Below are 13,106 nucleotides of genomic sequence, written 5' to 3' on the forward strand. Positions count from 1 at the left end.
TCTGGACCCGTAGCAAGGAACTTTGAAGTTCTGACGAGAGGCCATCAGATCCATGTCTGGAATGCCCCACAGTTGAGTGACTTGGGCAAAGATTTCCGGATGGAGTTCCCACTCCCCCGGATGCAATGTCTGACGACTCAGAAAATCCGCTTCCCAATTTTCCACTCCTGGGATGTGGATAGCAGACAGGTGGCAGGAGTGAGACTCCGCCCATAGAATGATTTTGGTCACTTCTTCCATCGCCAGGGAACTCCTTGTTCCCCCCTGATGGTTGATGTACGCAACAGTTGTCATGTTGTCTGATTGAAACCGTATGAACTTGGCCCTCGCTAGCTGAGGCCAAGCCTTGAGAGCATTGAATATCGCTCTCAGTTCCAGAATATTTATCGGTAGAAGAGATTCTTCCCGAGACCAAAGACCCTGAGCTTTCAGGGATCCCCAGACCGCGCCCCAGCCCATCAGACTGGCGTCGGTCGTGACAATGACCCACTCTGGTCTGCGGAAGGTCATCCCTTGTGACAGGTTGTCCAGGGACAGCCACCAACGGAGTGAGTCTCTGGTCCTCTGATTTACTTGTATCCTCGGAGACAAGTTTGTATAGTCCCCATTCCACTGACTGAGCATGCACAGTTGTAATGGTCTTAGATGAATGCGCGCAAAAGGAACTATGTCCATTGCCGCTACCATCAAACCTATCACTTCCATGCACTGCGCTATGGAAGGAAGAGGAACGGAATGAAGTATCCGACAAGAGTCTAGAAGTTTTGTTTTTCTGGCCTCTGTCAGAAAAATCCTCATTTCTAAGGAGTCTATTATTGTCCCCAAGAAGGGAACCCTTGTTGACGGAGATAGAGAACTCTTTTCCACGTTCACTTTCCATCCGTGAGATCTGAGAAAGGCCAGGACAATGTCCGTGTGAGCCTTTGCTTGAGGAAGGGACGACGCTTGAATCAGAATGTCGTCCAAGTAAGGTACTACAGCAATGCCCCTTGGTCTTAGCACAGCTAGAAGGGACCCTAGTACCTTTGTGAAAATCCTTGGAGCAGTGGCTAATCCGAAAGGAAGCGCCACGAACTGGTAATGCTTGTCCAGGAATGCGAACCTTAGGAACCGATAATGTTCCTTGTGGATAGGAATATGTAGATACGCATCCTTTAAATCCACCGTGGTCATGAATTGACCTTCCTGGATGGAAGGAAGAATTGTTCGAATGGTTTCCATTTTGAACGATGGAACCTTGAGAAACTTGTTTAAGATCTTGAGATCTAAGATTGGTCTGAACGTTCCCTCTTTTTTGGGAACTATGAACAGATTGGAGTAGAACCCCATCCCTTGTTCTCCTAATGGAACAGGATGAATCACTCCCATTTGTAACAGGTCTTCTACACAACGTAAGAATGCCTGTCTTTTTATGTGGTCTGAAGACAACTGAGACCTGTGGAACCTCCCCCTTGGGGGAAGCCCCTTGAATTCCAGAAGATAACCTTGGGAGACTATTTCTAGCGCCCAAGGATCCAGAACATCTCTTGCCCAAGCCCGAGCGAAGAGAGAGAGTCTGCCCCCCACCAGATCCGGTCCCGGATCGGGGGCCAACATTTCATGCTGTCTTGGTAGCAGTGGCAGGTTTCTTGGCCTGCTTTCCCTTGTTCCAGCCTTGCATTGGTCTCCAAGCTGCCTTGGCTTGAGAAGTATTACCCTCTTGCTTAGAGGACGTAGCACTTTGGGCTGGTCCGTTTCTACGAAAGGGACGAAAATTAGGTTTATTTTTGGCCTTGAAAGGCCGATCCTGAGGAAGGGCATGGCCCTTACCCCCAGTGATATCAGAGATAATCTCTTTCAAGTCAGGGCCAAACAGCGTTTTCCCCTTGAAAGGAATGTTAAGTAGCTTGTTCTTGGAAGACGCATCAGCTGACCAAGATTTCAACCAAAGCGCTCTGCGCGCCACAATAGCAAACCCAGAATTCTTAGCCGCTAACCTAGCCAATTGCAAAGTGGCGTCTAGGGTGAAAGAATTAGCCAATTTGAGAGCATTGATTCTGTCCATAATCTCCTCATAAGGAGGAGAATCACTATCGACCGCCTTTACCAGCTCATCGAACCAGAAACACGCGGCTGTAGCGACAGGGACAATGCATGAAATTGGTTCTAGAAGGTAACCCTGCTGAACAAACATCTTTTTAAGTAAACCTTCTAATTTTTTATCCATAGGATCTTTGAAAGCACAACTATCTTCTATGGGTATAGTGGTGCGTTTGTTTAAAGTGGAAACCGCTCCCTCGACCTTGGGGACTGTCTGCCATAAGTCCTTTCTGGGGTCGACCATAGGAAACAATTTTTTAAATATGGGGGGAGGGACGAAAGGAATACCGGGCCTTTCCCATTCTTTATTTACAATGTCCGCCACCCGCTTGGGTATAGGAAAAGCTTCTGGGAGCCCCGGGACCTCTAGGAACTTGTCCATTTTACATAGTTTCTCTGGGATGACCAACTTGTCACAATCATCCAGAGTGGATAATACCTCCTTAAGCAGAATGCGGAGATGTTCCAACTTAAATTTAAACGTAATCACATCAGGTTCAGCTTGTTGAGAAATGTTCCCTGAATCAGTAATTTCTCCCTCAGACAAAACCTCCCTGGCCCCATCAGACTGGTTTAGGGGCCCTTCAGAACCATTATTATCAGCGTCGTCATGCTCTTCCGTATCTAAAACAGAGCAGTCGCGCTTACGCTGATAAGTGTGCATTTTGGCTAAAATGTTTTTGACAGAATTATCCATTACAGCCGTTAATTGTTGCATAGTAAGGAGTATTGGCGCGCTAGATGTACTAGGGGCCTCCTGAGTGGGCAAGACTCGTGTAGACGAAGGAGGGAATGATGCAGTACCATGCTTACTCCCCTCACTTGAGGAATCATCTTGGGCATCATTGTCATTGTCACATAAATCACATTTATTTAAATGAGAAGGAACTCTGGCTTCCCCACATTCAGAACACAGTCTATCTGGTAGTTCAGACATGTTAAACAGGCATAAACTTGATAACAAAGTACAAAAAACGTTTTAAAATAAAACCGTTACTGTCACTTTAAATTTTAAACTGAACACACTTTATTACTGCAATTGCGAAAAAATATGAAGGAATTGTTCAAAATTCACCAAAATTTCACCACAGTGTCTTAAAGCCTTAAAAGTATTGCACCCCAAATTTGGAAGCTTTAACCCTTAAAATAACGGAACCGGAGCCGTTCTTAACTTTAACCCCTTTACAGTCCCTGGTGTCTGCTTTGCTGAGACCCAACTAAGCCCAAAGGGGAATACGATACCAAATGACGCCTTCAGAAAGTCTTTTCTATGTATCAGAGCTCCTCACACATGCGACTGCATGTCATGCCTCTCAAAAACAAGTGCGCAACACCGGCGCGAAAATGAGGCTCTGCCTATGATTTGGGAAAGCCCCTAAAGAGAAAGGTGTCTAAAAAAGTGCCTGCCGATATAAACTTATCAAAATACCCAGATTAAATGATTCCTCAAGGCTAAATATGTGTTAATAATGAATCGATTTAGCCCAGAAAAAGTCTACAGTCTTAATAAGCCCTTGTGAAGCCCTTATTTACAATCTTAATAAACATGGCTTACCGGATCCCATAGGGAAAATGACAGCTTCCAGCATTACATCGTCTTGTTAGAATGTGTCATACCTCAAGCAGCAAGAGACTGCTCACTGTTCCCCCAACTGAAGTTAATTCCTCTCAACAGTCCTGTGTGGAACAGCCATGGATTTTAGTAACGGTTGCTAAAATCATTTTCCTCATACAAACAGAAATCTTCATCTCTTTTCTGTTTCTGAGTAAATAGTACATACCAGCACTATTTTAAAATAACAAACTCTTGATTGAATAATAAAAACTACAGTTAAACACTAAAAAACTCTAAGCCATCTCCGTGGAGATGTTGCCTGTACAACGGCAAAGAGAATGACTGGGGTAGGCGGAGCCTATGAGGGATCATGTGACCAGCTTTGCTGGGCTCTTTGCCATTTCCTGTTGGGGAAGAGAATATCCCACAAGTAAGGATGACGCCGTGGACCGGACACACCTATGTTGGAGAAAAATAAATAGTAACAGGTGCAAATTCATATTCGCGATATAAATTGTTGCTATAATATTTCGACAATAATAAATATATATTATCTCACACAAATATATGATTTTACACTTAAAAAATAGCAGTGTGTTTGCCCTCTGAGTGCTTATTTACTGTTCTGTGAGTTTAAAAATGCACGTTCCTCCCTATACGTTTTCATTAACACCTGCACCCTATGGGAAATGTCATTTTACAGGTTCTAGTCCACAAGGAGTATCATGTTTATATCTGCTATAATTAACTTTTGATGTAAGACCCATTAGGACACTTTCATAGATGCATAATTATATTTTTTAAAAGGAAAATGAATATCTCATTATTCTTTGTATGATCTACACACTGCATTTGCATTAATGTAGCCATAGTACATAGTGCATAGTGTTGGACTTTAAGCTTCCATGTGGAGGATGTCCTGTTCATTTGACACAATTATTTTATAAGGCGAGAGCCAACAGGATACTTTTATAGATGGATACTTTTATTAAATGTTCTGTTTATTCGTGGTAGCATTGAAAAGAGGCCATATTAAAATGTATTTTTGTTTGTTTGTTTGTTATTATATTTACAGTTTTGATTTACACTCGTGGAGCGATCCCTGTTCACCAATACAACTGTGAGCAATATATTCCTAAGGATAAGTTGTGTAGAAACATTCATTTCCTAATAGTTTTAAAAGCAATTTAACAGCTTTAACTTAACATTTTCCATGCCGGTTTCTTTATCATGTTTATAAAATATAATCTATATATAATAATATAATATCTTAAGTATTATAAAAAAAAAATTGTTTAATGTTCCTTTAAAAAAAACCTATAACAGTTCAAATTGTTTTCACTAAAATATCAAAAAGCTAAAAACCTCTATACCACAATCTTTACTAACATAGGTTTACATGCATGATACCTTCAGTTTATACCTTATTTATATTATTTATTAGACTAATATTCTGATATTAAAAAGGCTTAAGAATAAATAAATAAAGCTAATGTCAAAGTTGCAGAAGGCACAACCTCAGGGAAGGGTCAGACAGTGTTGTGTGAAATAACATTCTGCCTGACTTAGTATTTGCATTCTCTACAATTCTTTTTTATTATGTGATAGTTGTCATGGATACCTCCAAGCTCACGTCACACCTGGAAAAACTGATACCCAATACATTCTGGCTGTGACATAAATTCTAGCTGTGTCATTAGTTCCTCTCCAGATAAAGGGTTTAGTGTCACCGCATGTGATAGCACTGGTGTATATTAGTGTGTTCAATAAGCAGGCGGTGTCTAACTTTTTCCAAGCCTCCAGCAAATAATGAGATACTGTATCATTCTGGGGGTTGCACACACTTTAGTGATAAAGATAATCTCATAGGGACGGTCATGGTTGATCTGTTTATTTCAAAAAGTGTAAAATAAGCAGCTCAGCAGGCTTTAATTGTGGCACCTGTGCGAGACCTTAAAAACAACACATGCTTACACTATGGGCAATTGTAGTGAAAATAAAATGTCCTAACGATATATTGGTGGCAACACGCACAGCAGGAGTCTGACAACCAGAGTTAACCAACCCTGCACCAGTCACTTGTTTGGCACAGAAAGGGTTAACAGACTCTTTCCACCTTAACCAATCTGTCACAGTCTAGCCACTCCAGACAAGCCTGTGACTTAGCTCACTGGGTGCAAGGGTTAACAACACTCTCTAGTCTGTCCTAGACTTTGAAAACTCCCCTTTAATGCCACCCACACTAAACTATCTCTAAGCTGCCACCACTTAAGATTTATTATATGGGAAATCTTCGGGAAAACCCAGACTAACCAATTAAATCCCAGAATACAATTTAGCAAACCAAAAATCTAAAAACACAGTATTAATACTATCAGTCTCATTCAGTAACATAGTTTAAAAATTAGACAAAGGAAAAAGCTTAATAAAGGAATTATTTGTTATGCAAAAGATGATGCACAGTGCATTATTAATAAAAGGATGATAACAAATATAATTATACACAAGCAAACAGTTTTGAAAATAAAAAGGAGAAATAACAGACCTAAACTTTCCTAGCTTAGATGTCTGTGCCAGGGAGAGTGGCAAGAAAAGATGGTCACTCACGCTGTAACAGCCTCCCATGTAGAATGAACAACTTGTATTGTTAGACACAAAATGATATACCTGTTTCTCTGATATCAAATTGCTTGACCCAACCTTCTTACAGAGGGGCCAGAAATATCCACTGCTCTCTTTTTACGACATGTCATAAAGTTCAGTCTTTGGCTAAAAATATATAAAATCTTATAACTTCTGATATGTATATCTATTTCATATACACAGAGAGGCAATCCCTAAGTGATGTTGTGAGGAGTATTTTGATACCAAACACCATATATTTTGCATTCTATGTTTCTGAAGCATTATAACATATAAATGTATATTTATTTGCAAGGCTAGTTGTCCTGACAATAACCTCAGTGTAGTTCCTGGATAGAGGCACTGTGTTCTATCATTCTGTGATGAAAGTTGGGGCAATAAACTGACCAATTAGACCATACAGTTCTCTCTTGTGGATCTTACAAACTATTTATTAGGACTCTGGCTTATTTTCTTCTGAAAAGCAAATGTTTTTAGCACACAAGCTAAAGAAAATTAAACCATTTGCATCTAAATCATTAGGTATTCATGCCAAGGAGCAAGTTACTTGCCATAGATTTGAGCTGCATATAATTTTATACATGGTGGCATATTGGTAGCAAAATAGTGACTAAGGCTGGTGCTTAGGCTTAGATCTAAAGAGCAAAATTCCAGTTTGGGCACTTGCCCCTCCACTTTGTACACCCCACTTTGTACACCCGTGACGGTCATCCTCCAATCAAACAACTATATACTAACTAATCATATCTCATAGCAGCTTAGTATCAAAAGGCTTCTGGCTAAAAAAATATCCTCTTTCTTAGTACACAAGCTAATACCTAGATATCAAAATGAAACATCGACACATTCTGTACAAGACTTTTGAACTAACAGGGAAACAATATACTTACTCCTTTAAGGACGTCATCCCGGTAGTCGCTGTATTTCATGAACAGGGCCACTTTCCAGCTGGTGTTGCAATTGACTGCGTTTACCTGGGAATAAGACATAAACACGAAACTGTAGAGATTGTAACATTATGAGCTGGATTATATTCCATCTTTATAGACATTATTGTTACAACTATTTAAATGGATGTTAGTCATTTATTTTTCTTAATAAAAAAAGAAGAAAATAAAAAAACATAATTTATGTAAGAACTTACCTGATAAATTCATTTCTTTCATATTAGCAAGAGTCCATGAGCTAGTGACGTATGGGATATACATTCCTACCAGGAGGGGCAAAGTTTCCCAAACCTCAAAATGCCTACAAATACACCCCTCACCACACCCACAAATCAGTTTAATGAATAGCCAAGAAGTGGGGTGATAAGAAAAAAGTGCGAAAGCATAAAAAAACAAGGAATTGGAATAATTGTGCTTTATACAAAAAAATCATAACCACCACAAAAAGGGCGGGCCTCATGGACTCTTGCTAATATGAAAGAAATGAATTTATCAGGTAAGTTCTTACATAAATTATGTTTTCTTTCATGTAATTAGCAAGAGTCCATGAGCTAGTGACGTATGGGATAATGACTACCCAAGATGTGGATCTTTCCACGCAAGAGTCACTAGAGAGGGAGGGATAAAATAAAGACAGCCAATTCCGCTGAAAAATAATCCACACCCAAAATAATTTAAATTTTATAATGAAAAAAACTGAAAATATAAGCAGAAGATTCAAACTGAAACAGCTGCCTGAAGTACTTTTCTACCAAAAACAGCTTCAGAAGAAGAAAACACATCAAAATGGTAGAATTTAGTAAAAGTATGCAAAGAAGACCAAGTTGCTGCTTTGCAAATCTGATCAACCGAAGCTTCATTCCTAAACGCCCAGGAAGTAGAAACTGACCTAGTAGAATGAGCTGTAATCCTTTGAGGCAGAGTTTTACCCGACTCGACATAAGCATGATGAATTAAAGATTTCAACCAAGATGCCAAAGAAAAGGCAGAGGCCTTCTGACCTTTCCTAGAACCGGAAAAGATAACAAATAGACTAGAAGTCTTTCGGAAAGTCTTAGTAGCTTCAACATAATATTTCAAAGCTCTTATCCTGGTGAAAAATCAGAAAAGGAGATTCACAAGAAAGAGCAGATAATTCAGAAACTCTTCTGGCAGAAGAGATGGCCAAAAGGAACAAAACTTTCCAAGAAAGTAATTTAATGTCCAATGAATGCATAGGTTCAAACGGAGGAGCTTGAAGAGCCCCCAGAACCAAATTCAAACTCCAAGGAGGAGAAATTGACTTAATAACAGGTTTTTATACGAACCAAAGCTTGTACAAAACAATGAATATCAGGAAGAATAGCAATCTTTCTGTGAAAAAGAACAGAAAGAGCAGAGATTTGTCCTTTCAAGGAACTTGCAGACAAACCTTTATCTAAACCATCCTGAAGAAACTGTAAAATTCTCGGAATTCTAAAAGAATGCCAGGAAAAATTATGAGAAAGACACCAAGAAATATAAGTCTTCCAGACTCTATAATATATCTCTCTAGATACAGATTTACGAGCCTGTAACATAGTATTAATCACAGAGTCCGAGAAACCTCTTTGACTAAGAATCAAGCGTTCAATCTCCATACCTTTAAATTTAAGGATTTGAGATCCTGATGGAAAAAAGGACCTTGCGACAGAAGGTCTGGTCTTAACGGAAGAGTCCACGGTCGGCAAGAAGCCATCCGGACAAGATCCGCATACCAAAACCTGTGAGGCCATGCTGGAGCTACCAGCAGAACAAACGAGCATTCCTTCAGAATCTTGGAGATCACTCTTGGAAGAAGAACTAGAGACGGAAAGATATAGGCAGGATGATACTTCCAAGGAAGTGACAATGCATCCACTGCTTCCGCTTGAGGATCCCTGGATCTGGACAGATACCTGGGAAGTTTCTTGTTTAGATGAGAGGCCATCAGATCTATTTCTGGAAGTCCCCACATTTGAACAATCTGAAGAAATACCACTGGGTGAAGAGACCATTCGCCCGGATGCAACGTTTGGCGACTGAGATAATCCGCTTCCCAATTGTCTATACCTGGGATATGAACCGCAGAAACTAGACAGGAGCTGGATTCCGCCCAAACCAGAATTCGAGATACTTCTTTCATAGCTAGAGGACTGTGAGTCCCTCCTTGATGATTGATGTATGCCCCAGTCTGAAAACAAATGAACAATTCTCTCTTCAGAAGAGGCCAAGACTGAAGAGCTCTGAAAATTGCACGGTAAAAAAAAAATTGATCGGTAATCTCACCTCCTGAGATTCCCAAACCCCTTGTGCCGTCAGAGACCCCCACACAGCTCCCCAACCTGTAAGACTTGCATCTGTTGAAATTACAGTCCAGGTCGGAAGAACAAAAGAAGCCCCCTGAATTAAACGATGGTGATCTGTCCACCACGTCAGAGAGTGTCGTACAATCGGTTTTAAAGATATTAATTGAGATATCTTTGTGTAATCCCTGCACCATTGGTTCAGCATACAGAGCTGAAGAGGTCGCATGTGAAAACGAGCAAAGGGGATCGCGTCCGATGCAGCAGTCATAAGACCTAGAATTTCCATGCATAAGGCTACCGAAGGGAATGATTGTGACTGAAGGTTTCGACAAGCTGATATCAATTTTAGACGTCTCTTGTCTGTCAAAGATAGAGTCATGGACACTGAATCTATCTGGAAACCCAAAAAGGTTACCCTTGTCTGAGGAATCAATGAACTTTTTAGTAAATTGATCCTCCAACCATGATCTTGAAGAAACAACACAAGTCGATTCGTATGAGATTCTGCTAAATGTAAAGACGGAGCAAGTACCAAGATATCGTCCAAATAAGGAAATACCACAATACCCTGTTCTCTGATTACAGACAGAAGGGCACCGAGAACCTTTGTAAAAATTCTTGGAGCTGTTGCTAGGCCAAACGGTAGAGCCACAAACTGGTAATGCTTGTCTAGGAAAGAGAATCTCAGAAACTGATAGTGATCTGGATGAATCGGAATATGCAGATATGCATCCTGTAAATCTATTGTAGACATATAATGCCCTTGCTGAACAAAAGGCAGGATAGTCCTTACAGTTGGTATCCTTACATAACGATTCAATATTTTTAGATCCAGAACTGGTCTGAAGGAATTCTCCTTCTTTGGTACAATGAAGAGATTTGAATAAAACCCCATCCCCTGTTCCAGAACTGGAACTGGCATAATTACTCCAGCTAACTCTAGATCTGAAACACATTTCAGAAATGCTTGAGCCTTCGCTGGATTTACTGGGACACAGGAAAGAAAAAATCTCTTTGAAAAAACGTAATCTGCCCCCTACCAGCTGAGCTGGAATGAGGGCCGCACCTTCATGTGGACTTAGGAGCTGGCTTTGATTTTCTAAAAGGCTTGGATTTATTCCAGACTGGAGATGGTTTCCAAACTGATACCGCTCCTGAGGATGAAGGATCAGGCTTTTGTTCCTTGTTGTGACGAAAGGAACGAAAACGATTATTAGACCTGAATTTACCTTTAGATTTTTTATCCTGTGGTAAAAAAGTTCCTTTCCCTCCAGTAACAGTTGAGATAATAGAATCCAACTGAGAACCAAATAATTTATTACCCTGGAAAGAAAGGGAAAGCAGAGTAGACTTAGAAGACATATCAGCATTCCAAGTTTTAAGCCATAAAGCTCTTCTAGCTAAAATAGCTAGAGACATATACCTGACATCAACTCTAATGATATCAAAGATGGCATCACAAATAAAATTATTAGCATGTTGAAGAAGAATAATAATGCTATGAGAATTATGATCTGTTACTTGTTGCGCTAAAGCTTCCAACCAAAAAGTTGAAGCTGCAGCAACATCAGCCAATGATATAGCAGGTCTAAGAAGATTACCTGAACACAAATAAGCTTTTCTTAGAAAGGATTCAATTTTCCTATCTAAAGGATCCTTAAAGGAAGTACCATCTGCTGTAGGAATAGTAGTACGCTTAGCAAGAGTAGAGACAGCCCCATCAACCTTAGGGATTTTGTCCCAAAACTCTAATCTGTCAGATGGCACAGGATATAATTGCTTTAAACATTTAGAAGGAGTAAATGAATTACCCAAATTATTCCATTCCCTGGAAATTACTTCAGAAATAGCACCAGGAACAGGAAAAACTTCTGGAATAACTACAGGAGATTTAAAAACCTTATCTAAACGTTTAGATTTAGTATCAAGAGGACCAGAATCCTCAATTTCTAATGCAATTAGGACTTCTTTAAGTAAAGAACGAATAAATTCCATTTTAAATAAATATGAAGATTTATCAGCATCAACCTCTGAGACAGAATCCTCTGAACCAGAAGAACCATTATCAGAATCAGAATGATGATGTTCATTTAAAAATTCATCTGAACAATGAGAAGTTTTAAAAGACTTTTTATGCATACTAGAAGGAGGAATAACAGACATAGCCTTCTTAATGGATTTAGAAACAAAATCTCTTATGTTATCAGGAACACTCTGAGTATTAGATGTTGATGGAACAGCAACAGGTAATGGAACTTTACTAAAGGAAATATTATCTGCATTAACAAGTTTGTCATGACATTCAATACAAACAACAGCTGGAGGAACAGCTACCAAAAGTTTACAGCAGATACACTTAGCTTTGGTAGCTCCAGCACCAGGCAGCGATTTTCCAGAAGTATCTTCTGACTCAGTTGCAACGTGGGACATCTTGCAATATGTAAAAGAAAAAACAACATATAAAGCAAAAATGATCAAATTCCTTAAATGACAGTTTCAGGAATGGGAAAAAATGCCAGTGAACAAGCTTCTAGCAACCAGAAGCAATAAATAATGAGACTTAAATAATGTGGAGACAAAAGAGACGCCCATTTTTTTTTTTTCTAAATGCTTTTGGCGCAAAAAATGACGCCACATCCGGAACACCGACGCAAAAAAAATGACGCAACTTCCGGCGACACGTATGACGCCAGAAACAGAAAAAAACATTTGCGCCAAAAAAGTCTGCGCCAAGAATGACGCAATAAAATGAAGCATTTTCAGCCCCCGCGAGCCTAACAGCCCACTGGGAAAAAGTCAAATTTTAAGGTAAGAAAAAAATGATTGATTCAAATGCATTATCCCAAATATGAAACTGACTGTCTGAAATAAGGAATGTTGAACATCCTGAGTCAAGGCAAATAAATGTTTGAATACATATATTTAGAACTTTATAAAAAAGTGCCCAACCATAGCTTAGAGTGTCACAGAAAATAAGACTTACTTACCCCAGGACACTCATCTACATGTTTGTAGAAAGCCAAACCAGTACTGAAACGAAAATCAGCAGAGGTAATGGTATATATATAAGAGTATATCGTCGATCTGAAAAGGGAGGTAAGAGATGAATCTCTACGACCGATAACAGAGAACCTATGAAATAGACCCCGTAGAAGGAGATCATTGAATTCAAATAGGCAATACTCTCCTCACATCCCTCTGACATTCACTGCACGCTGAGAGGAAAACCGGGCTCCAACCTGCTGTGGAGCGCATATCAACGTAGAATCTAGCACAAACTTACTTCACCACCTCCATAGGAGGCAAAGTTTGTAAAACTAATTTGTGGGTGTGGTGAGGGGTGTATTTATAGGCATTTTAAGGTTTGGGAAACTTTGCCCCTCCTGGTAGGAATGTATATCCCATACGTCACTAGCTCATGGACTCTTGCTAATTACATGAAAGAAAAAGGATTGATCTATACAGAAGAATTATAATTTATTTTATGTTTTTGTTTGTAGAGTATATCTCTGGCCACAAATAAAGCAGTGAGAGTTGTTCTTATCAGCCTGTGACAATTATCATGAGTTGTGCACA

The 13,106-nt window shown here is 39.7% G+C and overlaps 1 protein-coding gene across 1 annotated transcript in view; it reads right to left on the minus strand.

Annotated features, from left to right (window-relative positions):
• Window positions 1-13,106, minus strand: part of LOC128664916 (inositol 1,4,5-trisphosphate receptor type 2) — a 693,905-nt gene that overhangs the window by 216,685 nt on the left and 464,114 nt on the right. Inside the window, exon 7 of the mRNA XM_053719708.1 lies at window positions 7,168-7,251. Within this exon, the coding sequence (XP_053575683.1) occupies window positions 7,168-7,251 (84 nt within the window). The remainder of the gene's footprint in view (window positions 1-7,167; window positions 7,252-13,106) is intronic.

Source organism: Bombina bombina, chromosome 6 (genome assembly GCF_027579735.1).
Source record: "Bombina bombina isolate aBomBom1 chromosome 6, aBomBom1.pri, whole genome shotgun sequence".
NCBI classification, from domain to species: domain Eukaryota; kingdom Metazoa; phylum Chordata; class Amphibia; order Anura; family Bombinatoridae; genus Bombina; species Bombina bombina.